The following is a 25758-nucleotide window of genomic DNA, read 5'->3' as shown; positions in this document are numbered from 1 at the left end:
TTACATTATTAACTTATTTTTTGAAAAATAAAATATAACTTTGATAGCAGCTCTTTAGAAACAAAAGAAATATAATTATATTCCATAACCTTTAACATCTCTGGATTAACTTGGTTACCAAGCCTATTTGTAAGGTCTTGAACACACTGCCTCTCCAATCAGACAACTCATATTCCTTCTGTCTGTCCTACTATGGCAAACTTCCAAAATTTTATCAGTTTTAAAACTGCTGAGAAGTACTTTCTTCCTAGATCATAAAATAATATGAAAGTCTGTTTCAAAAAGAAGTTAAGAAACCCTCAGGTGTGAGTTTAACCAAAATTCAGATTATAGTTAAAATCATTTTATGTTATTGTAAAGTGAGCTTACTTTCTCCATTTTCAAACTTCTTCTAAAATCAGTATTTAAATATAGGAATATCACTTTTACAGATAAGAATATTCATTAACCACCATCAACACTTCAGAGTTCAGTATGGTGTCAGTTTCTAATCCAAGGCAACAACATAAATGCCTTACATCCGCCTTTCCTCCTCCTCCTTTCTTCGACGTTGCTCATCTTCTTCACGTCTTTTTCTTTCTTTTTCCATTTCTTCTTGAATGCGCCTCAGCCTTTCTGCTTCTTCTTCCTGCTGCTTTTTTTTCTGTAATGCGCTGAGAAGGACCTCTGAGCTTTTAACTAGAGCATCATATTCTTTCTGTATTTGTTCCCTTGTCATCATCGTGGACTTAAAGAAACAATACAATGGACGTGCACTTAAAAAGTTATATCTTCTGTTGTACAACAATTTGAACACACTAAACACCACTGAACTGTACATTTAAAAAATGGTTAAGGTGGTAAGTTTAATGGTATGTGTTTTACCACAATTAAAAAAAACAAACCAACATACACATACACAGCAAAACTGAAAAAGCTGCTTAGCAGTAGGCCCATTATCTTTTTATATTGCTTAAATATTAAATAATATTAAAAAATTTAAGTTATCTCTATGAACAAAATTTGAGTCTACTTCCTATCAATCAAGTATCTTAAGAGTGTACTGTGGACAAACTAATATACTGTAGTTAAGAGTTTATTTTTTAAGAAATGATTAATTTTGTCAGAATTTACTACCCTTTAATATTAATGATCAAATAATACCTCGGGAATATTTAAGGAATTATCATTATACCCAAAATTGTTGGATGATATTCTTAAATGTGGCTGGGTTGATTTTAATTGATTAATACTGCATAAACAGGGGTGGCTCTGGACAGATCTGTAAAATCAGATCTATCTGATTTTAAGGCTACCCAAATAGCTATCCAAAGCATTTTCAGTTTTCTCTTGACTTTTCTCCATTCTTACTCCAATATTTATCATTATCTGTAGAAAGTATCTAAAAGCCTCACTTTAAGATATTATATCTCACATAACTGCAATGAATTATGAAAGTCAATGAGAAAAACATTGAGGCCCTAAAATATAATAGAAAAAGATATGACTAAACAGAACATAATCAACAAACAAGCACAAAGAAAAAATTTTCAATCCCACTAGTAATCAAACAAAAATCAAAACCAAAGAGGCCCTCTTGTTTTTTCTTACAAAATATGGGAGAAAATTGTTATTTCAATTAATAGTTAAGTAATTTATGATATAACCTATATGAAAATAATTTAATAATAGGGATGAGGCAATAACATAATGATAGGAATGTGAAATAAAATGTACCTTATAAGAACGATGCAAAAATATGTGCATATAAAATAAGATTGAGAGGAATATGTAATAGTATATAGCTGAATGTGTTAGTGTGAGGGGTAAAGATGTGGAGGAGATTTTCTCCAAATTTTTGAAAATATTACATTACTTTTGAAATTTAAAAATTAGTTTCTGAAAGTAGAAAAACATGAAACAAAATAATTTGCATTAATTTTCTCTCAGTAATGATTTTGCAAAAGCTTACCAAAAGAGTATAATATTTTAGTTAATATTTTGGAAAAATCTTTCCTAGCAACAAATGAATTGCACAAAAATTGTCTTCATTTTAATTTTTTTGCTATGAAAAATTTCAAACACAGAGTAGAGAAATTAATATGACTATCACTTATCACTGAGACTCAACACATATAACAGTCTGTATTTTTTTTAAAAAAGGACATTTTTCTATAAAATTTCAATATAGTAACAAAAAAACTTAAACTGTTTTCAAAAGTCAAAAGTCATTTGGGTTAAAACTACATACCTTAATTTTGGCCATTAAAGCATCAATAGAAATTTCAAGGTCCTTGACCTGTTTATTCATCTCTGCTTTTCCATCTTTCAATGCACTTACTACTTCATTAAATTTATCGAGCCGTTTTTTCAGTGTGCCCACCTTAACCAGGCCATCAATGCTGCAAAGATAATACTTTATCAGTTTAATTCTACCATTTAATCATAGAAATAGATTTTTCATTTTAATTAAATGCTAAAAATATGACTAAATAGAATACTTCTGTTTTCATGTTATGCAATATTGTTCTTTTTTTTAAGGTCTCTTGTTGAGGGTAAAAGAAATCATCAAATATGGATGTGAATGACATTAATATCTGTCAGTAAGATTTAAGACTTCTATACTTACACTGAAGAATTTGAGAATTAAAATTCTTTAAATTTTAAAAATTTAAAGAAAAACTTTGAAGACTAATTGCTTTGAAAATGTGTTATAAATGAACAGTTATTCAGACCTCCACGTTTAAAATTTCTAATAATAAAAGAATCAAATAAGAAATAAAGGCTAAATTTACAGTGACACAGTATAATTCCTACAGAAAATCTTGAAAATTATGGTCAAAACATTAATGAGATGTTTTTAAAAACAATGTCAATTTGACATTTACTAATAAACTCAAGTCACTAAAATAATCAGTATAAAACAGCTCCTTTCAATCTCTTATACTGTTTACATTTCTCTAATCTAACCCATATGGCAGAAAGTGAAGAACTAAAAAGCCTCTTGATGAAAGTGAAAGAGGAGAGTGAAAAGTTGGCTTAAAGCTCAACATTGAGAAAACTAAGATCATGGCATCTGGTCCCATCACTTCATGACAAGTAGATGGGGAAACAGTGGAAACAGTGGCTGACTTTATTTTTGGGGGCTCCAAAATCACTGCAGATGGTGATTGCAGCCATGAAATTAAAAGATATTTACTCCTTGGAAGGAAAGTTATGACCAACCTAGACAGCATATTAAAAAGCAGAGACATCGCTTTGCCAACAAAGGTCCATCTAGTCAAGGCTATGATTTTTCCAGTAATCATGTATGGATATAAGAGTTGGACTATAGAGAAAGCTGAGCGTTGAAGAATTGATGCTTTTGAACTGTGGTGTTGGAGAAGACTCTTGAGAGTCCCTTGGACTGCAAGGATATCCAACCAGTCCATCCTAAAGATCAGTCCTGGGTGTTCACTGGAAGGACTGATGTTGAAGCTGAAACTCCAATATTTTGGCCACCTGATGCTAAGAGCTGACTCCTTGGAAAAGACCCTGATGCTGGGAAAGATTGAGGGCAGGAGGAGAAGGGGATGACAGAGAATGAGATAGTTGAATGGCATCACTGACTCAATGGACATGAGTTTGGATAAACGCAGGGAGTTGGTGATGGACAGGGAGGCCTGGCGTGCTGCGGTTCTTGGGGTCACAGAGTCAGACACAACTGAGCAACTGAACTGAATTGAACTGAATCTATGCTATTTCAAATCCTTTTACAGAATGAGGCAAGTAATGAATGAATGAAGAAATTAATTAACATCCAAATAAGTAACAGACTAACATCTTTTTACAAAGAACACGAGGAAAAAGAAAACTCTGAGTATGCAAACTGCTCTTCATTTTGACCTTATAGCCATTTTATATTAGGATAAACAGGTATCTTGGATTCTTTAGACTCTATTCATCTTACCGAGGTTTGTGTCTCCTTTTGCAAAGCCACATTCGAATAGTTTTCTGCATTTTAATGCAGGCTTCAGCTCGATATTTTATTTTGTTTTTCACTATGTGTAAGAGGAAAATATAATGATAGAAAATTATTTAGCTTAAATTAGATTTACAGTATTTCTAAAAACCACTCATTTCCACAAAGCAATCCTCAAGAAACATAAAAATCTTGATGAACGTATTATACCAAATATCAAAATTGGCACATTCCTTTAGTTCCTTAAACTTCTTAAAACAAAAAGTGTATCAACTATATGACTAAGTGTACAGTTTAAATATGCTATTTCCTTGTTACACTACACTAATGTGTCCCAAACTGCCCTATGCAATACTGGCTTAGGAAATGTTAAAACGTGTGTCTTTTTTCTTTTTTATCAGGTGCACTTTTTTTTCATTGCTGCATGTGAGCTCTCTAGTTGCAGCAAGCTGGGGCTACTCTTCACTGTAGTGGCTTCTCAACAGGGTAGTGGAGCACAGGATCTAGCTGCATGGGCTTCAGTAGCTGCAGGGGACTCCGGAGTGCAGACTCAGTAGTTCTGGCACACAGGCTGAGTTGCTCCATGCATGTGGGATCTTCCCAGACCAGGGACTGAACCCATGTCCCCTGCATTGGCAGGCAGATTCTTAACCACTGTATCACCACAGAAGTCCAACAGGTGTGTCTTGAAAAAAGGATTCACCTGTCAAATGTAAGTCAGGAAAAGCTATCTGCTACACCTCCTTCTGAAGATTCACAATGAACATACTGAGTGTGGCCTCTAAGGATCCTACCACAAAGGACTCTACTTAACTTCAGTCAGTCAGAATATCCTAGACTAATCTGACCTGGAGACATTCCCCATTAACATCCTGCAACGATTCTGTCTACTTACTGACTTGACCACTGCACAATATAGTCCACAAACAAATAGTATAGTAGAAATAATGTTAATAAAATACGTTTTCCATCATAATACAATGTTTAAAGCTGAAAGCATTTAACTATAGTGAAAAGTATGATCATATTTCAGTCGGAAAGTCATGGGGAAAGAGCTTCTGTTATCTTGTTTTATTATAGTTTTATTTATATTACAGTTGACTAACAAGACCTCATGGTTGTATGCTGCTTACATGGTTCCTTCTCATTAGGTCAAAGGAATTTTTTTTTTATTAGTAAGCGGAAATGTACTGAATCCTTTTCCTGTGCCTCTAGCACTGTTCCAGGTAAGGTGGAAAGTTGGGCGGGGGTTTAAAATTTTAATCAAGTTACTGACAGTACTCCCTATGACTAAAGGTTTTGCATAGACCACCACCATCAGGTAACCCACAATTATTCTGTCCCTCATCCTTGTTTTAGGTCAGAGATAAGTAGTTGCTATAACATTCTAAGACTTTAGACTTTGCCCTGTATTACAGAAAAGATATAATCAAAGCCTTTTAATTAGAGACTCTGGGAAGATAAGCCTGGGAAGCCAGGAAAACCAGTTTGGGAGCTGCTGAAGTCACTATGCAAGCCGGGGAGAGGGGTTCCATGAAGAGAGTGGCAACAAGGAGAAAGATGTGCAGTGTTTGGAGGGGGAATCAAATGAGTTTGGTGACTGGCATAATTTCAGGGACAAGAAAGAAGAGACAATACAACTGTGAAATTTTCAATGTGTGTTCTGGTGACGCCATGTGGGTGGAAAGAAAAGTTCTGGTTTAAGTCCCAGAGACTGGGGTATGGTGAGGGGAAAGGGGAGCAAGGGAGAGAGAGTTGGGGAGAGAGGGAAGGAGTCAAGATAGTGAGATAGAATTTTTAGAACAAGATGAAATTAATTTGAATACATATGATTAAAGAAGCTAAGTATCATACACTCAAGAAGCTGAGGAAGTCCACAAGTACTAATTTATCACATACTACATGTAAGGTGTTACGTGAGGAACCAGGGACATAGTGTGAGTAAGTGACACAGTCCCTGTGGCCTAGCTCTCACCACTGAGACAAATTAATAACATTCCACAAACCAACATGTTTCCAATATAATTCCAGGTCTGAGAGTGGAAGAAAACACCTACGTTTGATGACGGACAGCGAGCACCACTGGACCTTCTTCCAGCGACTGCAGATTAGCCAGTGGTTGACCCTCTTCACCAGCTGTGCTAAGTGGTCAGGGTCAGACTTCATAATCTGATCAAATTCTGCAAACTGGGAAATCAAATAATTGACTAATAATATCAAAAGACAGACGTGCTTAAACACACAGTGAGATACAAAATAACCAGAACACAAATCAAAATCTAGCTTTCTGTATGGGGTCACAAGCCCGTTACACAGACATGTCTCAGTGGAGTTTCACAGCAAACCCAGACACACGTGACTGAATTTTGCTGCCTTTCTCTTCCTTCCTCCAGGACTCGTTTTGTAGAGGTTACGGGGAGGGTGAGTTACTCATTGCTAGTTAGAAGACTCAATAATAAAAAGTAGGAAAAAAAAAATCTTAAATGACCATTATAGATGATAGGTAAAAAGGTTTTATGGCGAGAAGAATGAAAAAAAGTCTAGCATATCTCTGAACTGGCAAATCCATATTCCCAGATAACTGTACAAGCAAAGGTCAGCTCTATAAAATTGGGTACCACCAAAACTACCATGTCTCTCCCAACCCCATCCTTCTTTTGATCAGAAAGAAGAAACTGCTACTAAGAGACAGACAACACAAATAAAACATCTATTAGGTTATTAAATCACAAAATGCATTATTTCCACAATTTACCACCAAACTACATATTGATTTCTATCCTTTACCGAATATCCCACTACAATATATTGAGGATGTCACACACCTATCAAAATAACAGCTTCTTATAATCAAAATTAAAGGTAACAGAGATTAAAGATCTTTGAAAATTTGCCCTGTGCCTGCACTGTGTCCTTCTGAATGATTAATTTTTCTGGAGGCAGATAAAACCAAGTGCTTTCTCTATCAAGCCATAAATCCCTAAAATAGTTATTATAGATCCGAAATAAGAAATGTTGAGTTTCTGATAAATATGCATGACTACAGCTAAGCCAACTATGAATACTTATATATTCATTTTCTTTTAGCTTGCTTCCATTTATGATAAGAGATGATACAGGTTTTCTGCAGTAAAAATATTCATAGGAAAGGGCATACATTGGTAATGCATTACACAGATTTCATCTCATGCCTCAAAATGTGAAGTCAGATTTATTTATCTGATTAATTTAGCCTTCAAGGCACTAGAGATATTTACGAATAATTTTGCTAAGTCAAACAAGTATAGTTGTCTATTACATAATAATAATTGTGTTTAAAATTATGAGAAAGCAACATTTATGAATGATTTTGCTAAGTCAAACAAGTATAGTTGTCTATTACATAATAATACTTGTGTTTAAAATTATGAGAAAGCAATATTCAATCAATATTAAAGAAGTCAAGAGTGGTGAAAATACTATGAACAGACTGTGAATGGGAAGTAAGTATTTCTGCCTCATATGTATTTAGTCATGAAATCTTCCATAACTCAATTTTGTATCATAGTATAAGACCAGTGCAAGAATCTATAAATACTAAAACTATGGGTAGCCTAAGAAAACTGTATTAGTACAAAAGTATGCATACAGCCATCCCTTCTATGATTTGACAGACGTCAGCACAGACTCCAGTCTAATTTTCTACATGCAATACATCTATCATGCTCTAACAGATCTCGTTCTCACAATGAACACTCAAAAGTACTGTGAAACTTTTAATTACTGAAGACCAAATCAATGTTTTAGAAAATCTTTCAACTTGTTTAAAATAGAAGTATTCCTGGTTAACCCTTATTTTAAGTAAAAATTCAACTAAACAATCGTCTGATTCCAATACCTCTAAAGCTAGAGGGAAAAAACAAAAAACTCTATAGAGTGCTATACATTGGAAACTTCTCACCAGTGGGAAAATTTTGTGTATGTGTGTCCCATATATATATGCATGCTCTAAGTGATTATCTAATTTAAGAATAATATACATCACTAAACACTTAAAAATATTCACTGACTCCAACTGTCCATACTAATTATGTTACAGTTTAAAATAAAAATGTATTTACCTTGCCAGGTCTAAAAAATACTTTAGTTAACCCAAACTTGTAGTCAATTTCATTTAAGCCCAAAGCTTTAAAAAGAGCCTGAAAAATAAAAGTTAAGTGCCAATTAGGGATTAATAAGAATGAGTTTATAGCTAATAAATCTCAATTTAGGTAGTATGTGTACCTTACAAAATAGTCTTGGATCTAATCTTGCAAGTTTATCTGGCATATACTTTTTATACATGTTGTAGAGTTCGTGAAATGAAGCTCGTGATGGGAAACCACCTTGCATCAAGTCCAAGACAGACACCATACCTAGATTCATAAACAAACACAAGTTTTACTGCCAATCACCATACAGAAGTCCAAACATAATCTGCAAATGATCAAAGAATTTTAGAAATTAAAAGTGGTAATTTACAGAAATTATCCGCAATGAAATATTACATAGAAAATATCATACTTACATCATGCTTATGTTCCCAACTTATCCACCACCTAAAAACTACTGCAACCAAATTTCATCTTTAGCTTTTTTTAATATATTCAATGTTGATAATATTTAGTGCTGCTAAGACTGTGGGGAAAATTACTTTTTAATACACTATTTCTGGAAATAAAAGATGCTTCGGGATTTTGAGAGCAGTGCTATAGAATCTGTCAAACTTAAACACATGCATATTTTCTATTTTAGTGAAGACACAGATTTCTCCAACAGAAATAAATGAAGATATCTACAAGTGATGTTCATTGTGTCCCTGTGTGAAAGGCATAATATTAGAAATAAAATAAGTTGCAAGAAAATGAAAATAAAGCAAAACTAGCTTGACTATATTTTCTAGAGATAAACTACTGGTCTCTTGAAAATTCAAATGTAGTTTGTATCTATTTTTTCTGCTGGAAACCTCTGTGTCACAGTATACAAGGCAAAGACCTGCATTTGGCTATTTTCCAAGTTCTGAGATTACTTCTGGAGTAAGATTAAGAGTTTCCAAGACAAAGTCAAACATATTTCCTGGTTCTCACCAGCGCTTAAAGCAAATGGAGAAGACAGAAGACTATGGCACTCTAAAGACCCCCATTTCATTCACCTCTCAAAGGAGCTAGTCTAGTCTACCGGGGTAAAGAGTCTACAGGATGACTATTGACATTCAGTATAACTTTAGTAAATGACTAATTTGAGCCTTGAGTCAGTGTGAGCTTTTCATGGCAGGAACAGCATAAGAAAAGGGTCAACTATTGATAATACCAGGACTTTTGTTTATAAAAAGACCTGGATTTCAGTCTACAGGACTATTTACATCGATGAAGAAAATAAGATTATTCAATTAAAAAGTGTTAGGACAAATGGTTAGACATAAGGAAAACAAAAATAACATAAGATCTGTACCTCACTCCTTATAACCAAAATAAATTTCTGCTGGTCAAAAATTTAATTAGCAAAATAAAATTATAAAGTATTCTTAAATGGGTAGGTTTTTATTTTAAAATAATCTACTGGAAAGAGAGTCTCTCTAGGCAATCAGATTGAATTTTAATCTGAGTGGCAAAGGGGTAAAACCCCAATAATACTCAGGGATGATGACAATGTAGGAAAACACACATGTACATTCTTAGTGGGAGAGTAAACCAGTGTAACAGTTTCAGATGGCAATTTGGAACAAGTATTTATATTATTAATATTAAATGCTAGTAAGTTATCCCTTTGACGATTTTTCACTTCTATGAATCTATCCTACAACTTGCCACATATGTGGGCAAAGATACACATAGAGAAGGTCTATAAATTCACTGGGTCATTGCTAGTAAAACAAAACACAGAAATAACTTAAATACTAATCAAATTATACCACAATCATATGACAGAATATAATGTATTAATTAAAAATAATAGGGCAGAGCTCTAGCAAGTATAAAAAATATGTTGAAGGCACAGAGTTAAATGGTCACCTTTTTGAAGTGAGACTTCTTTTTAAGTATATTATTCTGTACCATTTAATTTTTTTTACAGTGAACATATATAACTATTATAATTTTCAATATAATTATATATGTAATATATAATTTATATATACTACTATAATATATAACATGTTATATATTACCATAAAATAAAGTTTAATACTGAATTAAATATAATATTACATTTAATATAATGGAACACAAAGGCAGTTGTTCTTATGGAAAGAAATTTCCAGAACTAGATCAAGGCTCTGGCTCTGTCTGGAGAAATAAAAGTAAGGTTTAATTGGTACTGTCAGAATTGTTGTCCATGTATATCAAATAAACAAGCACCCTTAGAAGTGTGAGCGTTGTCTGAGTCCCCTGGCTTGCCCTACCACTGCATACAACGTAGGAAGTGGCTCACAGGAGTTCATTAAGAATTTCATGGAGCTTAACAAATTACTAAGTCTGTGGTTGCTTTCTCCACACTTGAAGTTAATTTACTCTAAAGATATTCTGAGGCTTAAAAATGTAAAAATCACCCAACCAGGCACCCTTCCTTCTAGAGATTCCCATGCCCGGCTTTTCCTCAGGGGAGTCTGGTGAGGAACCTCCTGGCGCAGTCCCGGCTGGCCATCCTCAGAACCCTCTCTGTTACCATGCAGGGAGCACAGCCTCCAAGTTAAAGGAAGACCTGCCTTCTCTTACTTTCCCCTACTTTCCCTGGGGTTGGCTGATCAGAAGACAGTCCCTTTAGTAAAAGCTGTCCTAAATTAATTATTCTCCTTAAATTGGAAAAAAAAATAGAAATGGAAAGGCAAAGGAGCATTCCAATCTTAGATGTCTTTATTTTAGAAAGCGTCACAACTATTTTTATTTCTACCAGTTATTGGTAAATGTTTTTGCTTTTTCTCATTACCTAGTCATACAATTACCAATTCTAAGCCATTTTACTGCAATTAGTATTATAAAAAAATCAAACCGTTATGAATTGGTGGCATCTATTAAACTGCCAACATATCTTGTTAAAATGAACTGCTTACTGAAAGAGGAATCCCAGCTAAAGCATTAGTGAGCCCACACTGTGCTAATCTCATAGTGCACAGAGCTAAATCTAAACACACTTGACTGGCCAGGACACTGGATGCTCAGTAGGAAGTAAATGATATTATGTTAGGCTAACCAAATCCTAAAGAGAAATTTAAATGAGGAAAATCAGCAGACTCCAAGCAAAAATGATCTGAAGAAAACATTACAAAAATACAACTATACATATGTAGGAATAAAACAGACATCATTTATTTAACTTTCTGGTGGTGGTGGTTTGGTCACTAAGTTGTGTCCAACTCTCGCGACCCCATGGGCTGCAGCCCATCAGGCTCCTCAGTCCATGGGATTTCTCTGGCAAGAATACTAGAGTGGGTTGCCATATTTAACTTTCTAGTATTTGCTAAAATCAGTCAAGAATAAATCTTTATTTCCTAGTCTGTGTATTTAGTGTATGCTTTGCATTGCCAGGAAGCAGGAATGTGCATACAAGTCAGAACGATTTCTGCCCTCAAGAGTTTACAGATTAGAGAAAGGAGAAATTAAATAACATCTGTGACTTTGAAATGAAAGTGCCTGGCGCCCTTTACTCGGGCCCCCTTCCTTGTTGGGGGCATCAAGAAAGTCTTTCACGAGGAAAGGACCACCAAGCTCAGATGTGAACAATGAAGACAAAGGGGAGAGGAGAGTTTATCAAACAGAGGAAGCAGCAGATGCAGAGGCCCCGAGACCGGAGGGAACACAGGGCATTTAAGAAACTAAAACAAAGGCCAGAGTGACTGGAGAGCAGAGGGGAGAGAGAGAAAACAGAGGCAAACGGGCCCATGGGCCAGATCACAGGGGGTTTCATAAGCTGCCGAGAATTCTGCTCTTTACCCCAACCAGAGTCAGAAGCACTGCAGCATGTCAAGCAATAAAAAGGCATGCTCAGGTTTGAGTTGTAAGGCAGCAATTCTGGACCTGTGTGAAGAACAGACCAAGCAGATGCAAGGAGGATAGTTAAGAAACTTCAGCAAAGAGCCAGGTGAAAGATGGTGACAGCTTGAATTAGGGAGTCCTAAGGCTCACCGTTTGCTAGGAGAGTAGATCTTCAATGTTCTCACCACAAGCAAGCAGTGGTAATTATGTGGCCCAACAGGACTCTGAGCTAATGCTATGGTGGTAACCATTTTGCAATACATAAGTGTATCAAATCAACACATTGCACAACTTGAACTTATACAGTGTTACATGTCAGTTATATCTCAGCAAATCTGAAGGAGTAAAAGATACACTCCAAAGGTCACATGGAAAGGGGCTTGGGGAGCCTTAGACTGAGAACATACGCCTAGGCTGTCCAGCGTGGCAGCTGTTGGACACATGCTCTGTAGCTGCACTAGCCACATGTGACTTGGTCTTGTTTAGACGCCCAGTCGTGTCCGACTCATGGACTGCAGCATGCCAGGCCTCTCTGTCCCTCAACCTCTCCCAAAGTTTGCCCAAGTTCATGTCCATTGCATCGGTGATGCCATCCAGCCGTCTCATCCTCTGACACCCTCATCTCCTTCTGCCCTCAATCTTTCCCAGCATCAGAGACTTTTCCAGTGAGTCAGCTGTTTGCATCAGATGACCAAAATACTGAAGTGTCGACTTCAGCATCAATCCTTCCAGGGAGTACCCAGGGTTGCTTTCTCTTAAGATTGACTGGTTTGATCCCCTTGCTGTACAAGAGATTCTCAGGAGTCTTCTCCAGCACCACAGTTCCAAGGCATCAGTTCCTCAGTGTTCTGCCTTCTTTACGGTCCAGCTCTGACAACCATACGTGACCAATGGGAAGACCATATAGCCTTGACTATATGGACCTTAGTTGGCAGAATAACATCTCTGCTTTTCAATACACTGTCTAGGTTTGTCACGTGTGACTATTTAATTTTTTTAATTAAGCACAATTAAAAATTCAGTATCTAACTCATACTAGTCACATTTCAAGGGCTCAAGAGCCACAAGTACCTAGTGGCTGCCATACTGCACAACATGGGTACAGATTATTTCCACCTCCACAGAAAGTCATATCAAATAGCACTGATGGAAGTGAGAAGAGATACAAGTCCAACAAGAGATACCCAGGTGGAAGACGACGACCCTGCACAGCAGGCAGGAATGGCCAAGCATTCAGGAGAAGCAGGGACACACGCTGTTTTAGCAGCCAAGGAAAGGCGATGTTACAGGGACAGAGCGGAGCCTGACGCTGCTGCAGTCCACTGAGATGAGGTCTGCAAAGAAACGCCTAATTCAGGATCAGGAGAGTCACCAGAGATCCTACCCAGAATCATCCTGGTGAAAGCTGATTTCTCCTGGGCTCAAGAGTGAGTGGAAGGCAGGAAACTGAGAAAGCGAGAAGAGAATATTCTTGGAGAGAAAAGCAAAACCTGGAGAACAGAAAGTAAGGCCAGAGATGGGACGGGAGTGGGAAGGAAATGCTGGTGAGAGGGAAAGAAGAGGTTCAGAGGGAGAGGCCGTCTCAGAGCTTCAGTACAGGTCGTCAGTACTCAAGGTTCCTGAGAAGGCAGGGAGGGATGAATCCAAAACACTACAGTCTCAATGAGGAAGAGAGGCACTTTCTACTTTCCATCAGGAGGGAAGGTATGCAGGCAAAGATATTTGGCGGCACACAGGTAAGGCGTTCAGCTTTTGAGTAAAAACAGGTGAGGCTGCTTGTTGGCAGAGGCTCGGGGCAGGGTGAGTCAGACTGGCCTCTGGGGAGAAACAAAACCTGCTGGCCAGGGAAACTCGGTGGGTGGCTATGAGAACCCTTTGAAGGTTAGCGATCATGAGTTTACAACAGCGCCAATCTGCCTTGCCCACCTTCTCCATGCAGATGAGGAGAAAACCATTCATCGACAGCTAAGGTTTTATGAGAGGGGTCGGGGTAGACGCAGCTGAAAGCCGAAGAACTGATGCTTTTGAACTGTGGTGTTGGAGAGTCCCTTGGACTGAAAGGAGATCCAACCAGTCCATCCTAAAGGAATTCAGTCCTGAATATTCATTGGAAGGACTGATGCTGAAGCTGAAACTCCAATATTTTGGCCACCTGATGCGAAGAACTGACTCGTTTGAAAAGACCCTGATGCTAGGAAAGACTGAAGGCAGGAGAAGGGGACGACAAAGGATGAGATTTGGACAGCATCACCGACTCAATGGACATGAGTTTCAGTAAACTCCGGGAGTTGGCAGTGAACACAGAGGCCTGGTGTGCTGCAGTCAACGGGGTCGCAGAGAGTCGGATACGACTGAGTGACTGAACTGAACTGAACTGAACTGAAGCTTATATAATTGGGGGAGGGCTCTTTAAGAAATAACTACGAAATTATAAATTACAAAGAATATAATATCAGGTACAGGGTTCTGAAAGGAGCCCATATAAACAAGGCACTCCATAGCTAAAGCGACCTCAGCTTTCTAATACATCTGCCGCCAAGAGGAGCAAGAAATGGAGTCCGGTTGGCAAGAGAGTTTCAGGAAGTGTCCCAAGCCTGAATCTATAGGAAGGAAAAGGCTGTGCCCTGGAAGAGGCAGGGGTGGTATGAGAAGGACAGAGGATGGGCACAGGATAAAGAAAACAGTCCCGGGCCCCTGACCTACATGACTGGGTCAGGTTTTGGTGTCCTTGCTTCTCACTCTACTACTTGTAAAAAAAAAAAAAAAAGTTGAAAGCACACGTCCCTTGGCTCCCGTGGGACTTTTCTGCACTTAGTTAAACCATCACTCTCTACCCCTCACCTGGCTGTGTCTGTCCTTTCTCAAGGGCACTGTGTTGTTTGTTTTTAATAAGTAGTAGAGTGAGAAGCGAGGACAACAAAACCTGACCCAGTTACATGGGGAATGAACTGCTGTGGGACTGAGAAGGCCATGGAAAGAAAGCCACAGAGAGCACCCACAGAGGAGATCTGGGTTCGCAGCTTAAGAGTTTTTTTGGTTTTCTGAATTATTTTTTATTTTTTAATTGGAGGAAAATTGCTTCACTATGTCCTGTTGGTTCCTGCCATACAATAATGCAAATCAGCCATAATTATACATATATCCCCTTCAGACATGAAACAACAGACTGGTTCAAAATTGGGAAAGGAGTACGTCAAGGCTGTATATTGTCAGCCTGCTTGTTTAACTTACACACAGAGTACATCATTCAAAATGCCAGGCCGGATGAAGCTCAAGCTGGAAGCAAGGTTGCCGAGGGATATATCAATAACCTCAGATATGCAGACGACACCACCCTTATGGCAGAAAGTGTAAAAGAACTAAAGAGCCTCTTGATGAAAGTGAAAGAGGAGAGTGAAAAAGCTGGCTTAAAACTCAACATTCAGAAAACTAAGATCATGGCATCTGGTCGCATCACTTCATGGCAAAAAATGGGGAAACAATGGAAACAGTGACAAAGTTTATTTTCTTGGACTGCAAAATCACTGCAGATGGTGACTGCAGCCATGAAATTTAAAGATGCTTGTTCCTTGGAAGAAAACCTATGACAAAACTAGACAGCATATTAAAAAGCAGACATCAGTTTGCTGACAAAGGTCCATATAGTCAAAGCTATGGTTTTTCCAGTAGTCATGTACAGATGTGAGAACTGGACCATAAAGAAGGTTGAGCACTTAAGAATTGATGCTTTCAAATTGTGGTGCTGGAGAAAACTCTTGAGAGTCCTTTGGACAGCAAGGTGATCAAACCAATTCATTCTAAGGAAATCAACCGTGAATATTCATTGGAAGGACTGATTCTGTAGTTCCAATACTTTGGCCACCTGATGTGAAGAGCCGACTCATTAGAAAAGACCCTGATGCTGGGAAAGACTGAAGGCAGGAAGAGAAGAGGGCAACAGAGGATGAGATGGCTGGATGGCATCACCAACTCAATGGACATGAGTTTGAGCAAACTCTGGGAGATAGGTAAGAACAGGGAAGCCTGGTGTGCTGCAGTCCACGGGGTAACAAAAAGTCAGACATGACTGAGCAAGTGAACAACAACCCCTTCTTCTCCCTCTTGAGCCTCCCACCTCTCTAGGTCATCACAGAGCGCCAGGATGGGCTCCCTGTGTTAAACAGTAACTTTACACCAGCTATGTATTTTATACATGGTGGTGTATATATGTGAATGCTACTTTCTCCATTCATCTCAATTTTTCCTTTCCCTGCTGTGTCCACAAGCTTGTTCTCTGTATCTGTGTCTCCATTCCTTCCCTGCAAATAGGTTCATTAATACCATTTTTCTAGATTCCGTATGTATGTGTTAACATATATTTGTTTTTCTCTTTTTGACTTACTCCACTCTGTATAACAGGTTCTAGGTTCATCCAACTCACTAGAACTGACTCAAATGCATTCTTTTTTTTATGGCTGAATTGTATTCCATTCCGTGTATGCACCACATCTTCTTTATCTATTCATCTGTCAATGGACATCTAGGTTGCTTCCATGTCCTTGCTATGGTAAAGAGTACTGCTATGAACAGTGTGGGGAGCGGGGTGGCCAGGGGGTGGAATTCTCAGGTGGCACAGTGGTAAAGAACTCACTTGCTAATGAAAGAGACATGTGTTCAATCCCCAGGTCAGGAAGATCCCCTGGAATAGAAAATGGCAACCCACTCCAGTATTCTTGCCAGGACAATTCCAGGGACAGAGGAGGCTGGTGGGCTACCATCCATGGGGTTGCAAGGAGTGTGCCACAAGTGAGCACACACACATGTAACTACTATGAACACTGGAATACGAATATTTTTTCAATTATGGTTTTCTCAGGGTATACTCCCAGTAGTGGGAATGCTGGGTCATATAATAATTTGTCCACCTTTCTTTTCTTATAAATAAAGGAATATAAAAGTCTTATTGTGCTTAAAAATAATCAAGATAGTTGTGAATTATTTGAATACACTGGATGTATTAAATTGTATTTGAACTAAATAAGACTCTTGATACACTCCAACACAGATTATAAAATAGAGAAATACCTGAACACTGAAGCTGCGACAGAATTTGAGCTCCTTCAAAGTCATGGCTTGTCATCTTTAAATTAGGCTTGATACAGCGAATAAAGCTTGCTCCCTAGAAGAATAAAGGTACTTTAAAACATAATACATGCAGCATTCTTCTTTTTCTAAGAATTCTAGCAACTTTCAGAGCATATTATCATTAAGTTATGAGCTTCTCTTAAAATAATCACTAAGGAACTTAAAACAACTAGCATACTTTTACAATGTAAAGCATTTATATAGTAATAATGTTAGAAAAATACTGTTTTATATTTGAGTGCCAAAAACTGTGTTATTGTAAAAAGAAAAGTCTTTCATAATAAAATATGTCAATATATTTAAACAATATATTTCATAGGATGGCATACATGTGATTATACTCCACATTTAAATGTATTTATGTGCTATGCTGCTGTGATAAGAAAACTGCCCTATGACAAGATGAGCAAATAAAATTATGCCTCTTAAAATTTAGGGCAAAGTAATAAAAAAAAAAAATCAACTTTTCTCATCGTTCTACTTTAGAAACATACAGTAGGTCCCTGAGCTGCACTACTGTACATCTTAAAGTTTTGTTAAATGGTATGTATTTTAAAAAGCTTAAAAGCATTCGTTTGGAGTCAGTGACCAGATCATGCTGAACGAGGCAGAGAGAACACTGCCACGGACACAGTGAGACTGCTGGGGACTGAAGCTGATACACTGAACATCCAAGTAACGGCTTCTCTTCCAAGCAGTCACACCTGCAAAGCTCAACAGTTACATCAACAATGATGCTCACTGCAAATGCTTTTAGATACTTTTTAGAAAAGCCTTTAAAAAAAAACACACAACTATAATATAATCGTTTAACAGTAGCATCACATTTGGATGATAAAAATAAAATACCTCATCAGGTTTAGTTTTCAAAGAAGTTTTGTCCTTAAGAGATAAATATTTGCAAACAATGAAGATATTTAAGAGAATTTCTTAATGGTTTCAAAAGCAAGTCTAACAATAAATTAAGCAATAATAGCACAGAGAATAAATATTTGGCTTTTCAAAATGACTACTTGAAAATGAAGAGTATTTAGTTAAGTTCTGTGGATTTGTTTAAAAAATAATCTTCTCCTGAAGTCATGCTTCATTAACATAAGCCACATATCAAATTTCTTTCTATGGTGAACTTTCTTTAAACAAACAGAGGGAATTAAAATATCCAGTTTTTAAAAAAGTCTCTGGGGAACTACTGCCTCTATTATATGGCATAAAAATACTACGTCCATTTTTTCCATATCAACACTGTCACGTCATGCTGTCCTGTAACACTGAATGTTACCACCAGAGAAGTACAATGAAAATGAATTACATGCACTGCCTTTAATCCTAAAAAATACATCTTCCTTCTCTATAATAACTAATTGTTTTCACTCTCCTGAAGTTACAGGATAATCTTAGTAACATTCAGAGAATTCTTTATGTTTATAGCAATTTAACTGCACACATACATTTGACTTGTCTTCAGAACAAACCTAACCAAAATGATAACCATTTTAAAAACTGATTTTCTTTCAATGAGAAAATTTTTTTAATAAATTTTTAATTATTCCAAGTTTACTGTGCTTATTTTAATAATTACTAATAATAGTTTAAGAAGATCATTTAAAAACCCTTTTCTTTTTAAGTATACTCACTGTACTTCGAAGTTTATCCAGAAGCAAATTTAACTGTGTCTGTAGAAGAAATCATTTCATTATTTCAGAAAGCAAAAGTACACAACACCATAAGTAAAAATTAGCTCTTCAACATGCAATAATGCTCATCTACAACATGTTACAATTTAACAGCTCTACACAATCTCTTTAACAGATAGTAACATGCAAAAATGTATGGCTAATACATAACACCAAGGACAATAACTTCAATATACAGAACTTGTGTAATTAAAAGACTGAAAATTAGCAATACTAGAAAACATACATGCATGCTTGGAGGTGGGGTGAATGAGGAAAAAGGATACAAGCAATGAAAGAAGTAAATGAAAATGCAGGTGTGATGCATTCAAAAAGGAATCGATGCAGCAGTATGTGAATACGTGGCCAGCTGGGTGTAGCTTGTGTCACACTCCATTAAGGAGGAGGGTGTGTTTAAAATATCCACTCATGCTATATATTAGAACTGTTTTATGTAACACCTATCATAAATGAAACCAACCTGCCTATCTGTTGAAAGCCTCTTTACTGTTTTAAAATCTCTCATTTCAATTATTTTTAAAGGCTAGGACAATTTTCTCAAAGCAAAATTCACAACAGACACTATAAGTAGTTACTGTGCTTTACTTTTTAAAATAATATTAAGTGATTATAATTTACTCTGGCTCAGTACGTTAAAATCATATATTCCCTTTACTTCTCTGCAAAGTAAATTGTGTAAAATTGTTATATTGATTTTATACTGGGATGCTTACTGTACTACTTAACAAAAGATAAATTAACATATCTACTTATAGCTATATTTAGTAATAATAATAGGTATACTTTACTGAATGCTTTCTATGAGTCAAACACTGCTCAAAGCTTTTCACAGGTACTGTCTAGTTTAATCTGCACAACTCTAATTAGGGATATATTAGTCTCATTTTACAGGTGAAAGCATTGAGGCCCAGAGAGATAAATTATTTGCCAAGATCATGGAGCTAGTAAAGGCAAAACCAAGATTCTAACAAAGGCCTAACACCAAGGTTCATTCTCTTAAGCACGATACTCCAGCACACTTCACACATTATAGGCTTAAGTTATAAAAACACAATGAATTTAGATTAAAAGAATACACCCATTTATCTGGTTGCCACAGTTTTGACAACCTTAACCAGTCTGGACCAGCACACAAATGAAAACCAAGTGTAAGAGCCGCTAATTTGGAAAGAAAATGACTGCCACAAAGCCCATGGTTCCTAATCCATAGCACAGTACTCTCCCCAAAAATGGAGATAAAGTGAGAATGAAGAATAGAAGCAGCAAAAATGAACTACAGTATCTGAGAGAAGTGGGAAGAACGTCCATTACCAAAGACTAGTGGTCAAAGACCACAAGGCATAACAGCCTTATGCAACTCATGCTTTATTTGTATTTTATTTTAAAACATACAATTGCTCCTGTATATAATAAAAGAATAAGATTTTCATTAAAAAGAAAAACTTTTTCTAAAACACTAATAGTAAAAGAGTTCTGTTTCGATAACCTGAAAACGTCACATTTCATTGGAAAGCCTCTGGTTCTCAGTGATGCTCAGTAGTGTAAATGCTAGTCTGTTTTGTTTTATTGCCACACATAACTTGAATTTAATAAACTATTCTACTATACTTAAAAACAAGAATTACTATTATTTCATTTCAAAGCATCACAACAGAACACTTTGAAATTTTATTATTAATGTTACAGCTTTTAGTTACAGTTTTCAAGTAGTCTGAAGTGCAAAATGCATCCTATTGCATTTAAGCAATTTTAAGCACTTAAAGTCTTAACATAAACTACCTTAGTCCAAAGAATTTTAAGAATGTTTTTTATTGTATTTATATAAACTGTCTAAAATTTCAAGTGTGTTCTTGCCAGCAATACTAATATATCATGTAGGAAAATACTTAATAAATGATCTCTATTTCATACAGACTACTGTACTATTTTAAACCAATCTGTCAGCACATGTTTATGTAAGAATTTAAGAATATCCAAATAAGAGAAAGAATACTCAAGAGAAGAAGCTCATAATTAATTAATAAGAGTTTAAGACCTTTTATTCAGTTACCTGAAAAATATGTGACAAGCTTTCTCTTATATCTATGCTTCAGCTTTTGTTTTATAACCATGATTTTATCAAGTTAGTTATTTAGAGCCCATTTCAGCCCACAGTGGATTTCAGGAAGCTTACATTATCAGTATCCTAGTATTCTGAGTCTTAATTAAATACTGTTCCTAATTAAATCATTTTTTAATATTTGAAGTACACAAAATGAAAGGCATATGTGGTTTTCTTATAAATGGAACAAGACTGTGGAAATGTATAAGAGAGAAATTAATTATATTTATTTTTTTCTATTCATTATCATTTATTCATTAAAAGTGATACAAAGTTTTTAAATTATCTTTTTATACACAAAATACTCAACAGTTAGAAACAAACAGGAGTGTTCCATTTCTTAGATGCATCATGTGACAATTCCCTGTCAGACCTCAAGGAATAAATAAATTCCTGATCCAAAATCAGTGAAACAAATGAAGTGTTCTTCAGCGTTAAACAATACGAAGGGTTTGCCACAGCAAGTATTTATCTTTTATGGAAGTTATTAAAAGCTTTAATCAAATTTTAGTGTAATATGCACACCCAAAATGCACTATGAGAGAGAACACATTAAAAATGAACTACAAACTGAACCATTAACTGAGCCAGGCTTTAACACGGCAGCCGCTCTATTAAGGAGGAGTCCACGAAGGTGATCATTTACCTGAAGCCCCTGGCAGTGCCTGCTTTTCCTCTCTCAACTCAACTAGGCCTCTCTAGCCATCTCGAGCTGGACTACTCCAGCTAAAACAAAACTGCTGAATGAGGAAGGAAACAGAAAACACGTGGGAAAGAGAAGGTTTGAAGGTCAACCAGACAGTAAGCAGAAGCAAGAACATTAGGAGAAGCAATCAGACATGTGAAGCACCAAGAAGGAACACGTTCATAAAATTACAAGATTTCTGTATGTTCCGTTACTATGCCAACTTTATGTTCTTTTGTATACAAACATCAACAATTCAGCGTCTGCTCTTTGAATCTCACTCATGGGATTTCTCCGAGTGAACTACATTATCCACTGGATAGTGTAAAACACAATTTTTTAATACAGTAAGAGTAAAAAGAAAAAATTCTAGCAATACATTTGCCATAAATACCTTAAACTTGTTTCCCACACTGATGAAGCTAAGTTTTCCTGCTTTTTGTTTAGTGTCTTTGTTGTTATTTGTGGATGACTCAAATAATTCCCGGATAAATTTATCCCTGGATTCACATATTAAGGACTCAAGAGACATATGTAAGGCGTCATTATTTTTTTCCACAAACTGCGTCTGAAAAACAAAGCAGACAGGAATGGTTCAGTCCATCTTGTGGTGATATTCCTTAACACGGTGCTGTCCAACAGAACACTCAGGTAACAGAAATGCTCTGTATCTGTGCTGTCCAATACAGCCACCACCAGCCACGGGAACAGCGAGCACGTGAGATGTGGCCAGGGTCCTGAGGGACTGAATTTTAAATTTTGCTTAACTTTAAAAAGCCAGATGTGGCTAGACATTATGGTATTGTACAGCGCAGCTTTAACATCGAATGGTTTTCTCCCTGTAAATGTTCTACTCACTGTTTCATAGCACACTGCCCCGGCAAAATGCCTGACGATGAAGCCTTCGTCATCTCGGATGTTCCTGTGAACTGCCAGCTTAGACTTTCTAGGAATCTGAAAATCAACACATACATCAGTCATTAAATTATCAAAAATATACAGTGTTAATAACTCCCTTTAGAAAACATCTGGGATGTGAAATACTTAAAATCAAAAAGGGAGTTTTCATACTTTATACAATCATATTGCTCCTTAAGTAAGCCTTCATGTACCAATAAAATCTAGCAAATATTTTTGGTCATAATCTCTTAGGAAGAAAAAAAAAAAGGAATAAGACACAAAACAAAACAAAACCACATTATTTAGAAGCACATGCAAAACACAGCAGGCATTTTATAAAGTTAACTGTTTATGTCTAAAGTAGTAGCTGCTGAATGGTCATCTGGAGCACTTTTAAACCACCAGACCATTTACATGAGGTGATTCCTAGGTGTGACCAAGGTTGAGAAGCATTGTTCTACAGAAACACCTGAAATCAGCACAGGGACTCACCAACTGATTTTAGCCATGCCTCCTAACACTTTTACACAATGAGCCCAAATCTATTTGAAGAAAACAAAATCACTTTCTGGTTGTACTATCACTATAATATCTCATATTGGTATCATTTCTAAAAGTTTCCAAAATAAAAGATCACCTCTGACCCACAAAATAGCCTAAGGTTAAGAAAGACGATCTCATTTAAAAATGAAAAAGCTAAGACCCCATAACCTCACCAGGCTTCTCCTGGGTGAGAGAGCTGGCAGACAACAGAGCCTCCCCTCTGCGTGGCAGCAAACAGCACGAGTCAGAGGGTGGCCCTGGGATCAAGATGCCAGCCTGATGCCCAAATCCAACACTTTTTCTCTATTCTAGGAAAGGAGGTCGCTTGCCCTCTCCATGCCCGTCCCCTCATCTCTAGCATGGGGAAGCAAGCAGGAGCAAGGGCAAAGGATTACTGTGAGCTTAGTCACTCAGTCGTGTCCGACTCTTTGTGACCCTACAGACTGTAGCCTGCCAGGGTCCTCTGTCCATGGGGATTCTCCAGGCAAGAACACTGGAATGGGCTGCCATGCCCTCCTCCAGGGGATCTTTGCAACCCAGGGACTGAACCCAGGTCTCCCACATTGCAGGCAGATTCTTTACCATCTGAGCCACCCGTGAAGCCCATTATGAGGATTAAATAAAGTAATTCAAACAAAATGCTTAGAATGCACTTGGCACATGGCAAGCAATTCAATAAATGATTATCATTATTTATATTTTCAAAGAAACACAACAAAAGTAGTGAATCGTACAAATTAGAATTTACTGCTGTGCTCTTGTTCTGTTTTGAGGAAAGTGACCAAAGCCCATTCCTGATGCTTTTGTTGGCTGTCCTTGGAGCACTATGTCTCAGAAACCTTGGTCACAATTTGTTGACCAGCAGTCAGTTCTCTTGGCAAAAGTGACTGTGCATCCAGACTGGTTCTCATAGAGAGCAGTGAATAAACAGGACGGGATACACGTCTTCAATCTTAGCGGAAGTTTTCCTGGGGACCCACGCTGTTTTATTTCTATCTCCACTGAAGTGAAGAGAGGCAGCCTTCACATCCCAAGATTTATTTAAGGACACAGAAGAACTGCAAGTCAATGAAACAGGTGGCTATGGGATGCAGTCTCCAGAGAAGGTTAGCATAATTACATCAGCTTTTTCAGTAAATGCCTTCAACCTGCTTATGTTATGATGTATGGAAACAAGAATATCTGCTTTCATTCACTTCAACTCCTGGACCCATCAAAGCAATGACTGTTATACTATGCCCCAGTCTCAAAACTGTAACAGTATAGGAGGCAACTGCAACTCTGAACAGCTTTTCTTTTCTCTTCCATCTTCCTTCCTTCCTGTCTTTGTTGTTCTAAGATGAGGTAGCAACTATCTACAAGGGTGAAATTAACATCCACATTTCTCTGTGCTACTCTGCTCATTCTGGGTCCAAGGACAGAGTTGTGTTTGGATTACGTCAGAGGATGTAGGTTGAGTGTAATGATGAACACAGAGCTACCTAAACAAAGAAAACTCCTTGAGATGCAAACTCCAGCCTTATGGAGAATGGCCCTACTGATCACCACCACTGGCGGGGATTCAAGCACAGCTCTATGACACAACAGCAGTCTAGAGAATCAGGTCTTCTGACACTTTTTGGAAGAGTACTTCTCATTTATTTCTCTCTGTGTCTCTTTTTGTCTCTCTCTGTGTCTGTTTTACCCTTCAGCTAATTCTTCTGTTGCTTCAGCTTCTGTGACCCTTTCTGAGCACTATTTCCATTCAAAATTCATAAGGAAAGAGCATCAAATGAAATTACTGATCATTAAATGAATTGCTTCTACCAGTCAGACTCTTAGCCACAAGCTTTGCTGGTTTTACAAACGTGCAGACAGGTGGCTGCATGTGACTCTAGGTCCTAACACCCCTGGGAAGTGATCCACTTCACACAATACCTAACAGAGCAACTGATGGCCACTTCATCCAGAAGGGAGAACATAAAAACAGTACATAAATGTACAAAAAAATGTACATAAATCTTTTGTACATCTTATATAGGAGAAATGTATTTTATATCCAGCCAAAAAGGCCTTGATTGGATAGATCAGCAGCAGCAAAGATATACAGATATAAATTAATGGTCATCTATAGAAGACACAGTGCTGGATTAATTATAGAAGATGTATATAGTTGTTCAAAGCCTTACATAACTTAAGAGTCTAATTATCTAATATCTAACATCTAGCACATCTTTCTGAAAGTTTCTCTTCCAACCAGAGCCTCAATTTTGAAATGACAAACTCACAGAGAGTCGGAAATGGTCTTTGTGCTTCTGGTGAACTGCAGATGTGAAGTGTTGATCACTTGGCTGGGGAAGGCGATTTTCTTCATCCAAAATATCTAATATTCCCATTAATTTTGCTTCAATTAAATCTATTTCAAAAAATTCAAATATGACAGGGTAAAAACACAACACTTTAAACTTACTGATCACAAATTTTGAGGGCTGGTCAGAAACAAAGTAACATGATTTCACTGTTTTCTCTCAAAAGCTACAGAGAGTAAATGAATTTTATTTTACATCTGACAATTTATTAGAAAGCAACATCATATACTCAACACAGTTTAGAGAACAACTCTATAAAGAAAATGACTAACGTAATAACCATCCTGGCTGTAAGCTAGGACAGAGGCCAAAGAGCCAGCAACCTTCCTCTCCCAGATGACCTCTATATTCAAAATGAAGTAAAACTACAGAAGCTTTTGTAAGTGTAGGTTTTCAAAACTACTTATAGATATGGATTCAAAAGCTTTCCAGCAA

General features: G+C 37.0%; 1 protein-coding gene across 4 annotated transcripts in view; it reads right to left on the bottom strand.

The window, feature by feature from the left end:
* Positions 1 to 25758, bottom strand: part of MYO6 (myosin VI) — a 157737-nt gene that overhangs the window by 23177 nt on the left and 108802 nt on the right. For 3 of the 4 annotated variants that reach the window (XM_070376219.1, XM_070376221.1, XM_070376220.1), the window contains exons 16-26: positions 25243 to 25370; positions 22391 to 22486; positions 21927 to 22100; positions 18687 to 18725; positions 16993 to 17086; positions 8204 to 8334; positions 8041 to 8118; positions 5998 to 6127; positions 3929 to 4019; positions 2231 to 2381; positions 519 to 727 (exon numbers count right to left, since the gene is read on the bottom strand). In XM_070376219.1, coding sequence (XP_070232320.1) covers positions 519 to 727; positions 2231 to 2381; positions 3929 to 4019; positions 5998 to 6127; positions 8041 to 8118; positions 8204 to 8334; positions 16993 to 17086; positions 18687 to 18725; positions 21927 to 22100; positions 22391 to 22486; positions 25243 to 25370 — 1321 coding nt within the window. Of the gene's footprint in view, positions 1 to 518; positions 728 to 2230; positions 2382 to 3928; positions 4020 to 5997; positions 6128 to 8040; positions 8119 to 8203; positions 8335 to 16992; positions 17087 to 18686; positions 18726 to 21508; positions 21588 to 21926; positions 22101 to 22390; positions 22487 to 25242; positions 25371 to 25758 lie in introns of those variants that run through there. The other variant, XM_070376223.1, reaches the window with a different exon arrangement.

This window comes from Bos mutus, chromosome 9 (genome assembly GCF_027580195.1).
Source record: "Bos mutus isolate GX-2022 chromosome 9, NWIPB_WYAK_1.1, whole genome shotgun sequence".
NCBI classification, from domain to species: domain Eukaryota; kingdom Metazoa; phylum Chordata; class Mammalia; order Artiodactyla; family Bovidae; genus Bos; species Bos mutus.
Note: the sequence above shows the minus strand (reverse complement) of the source record. Positions and strands in the feature narration are given on the sequence as shown.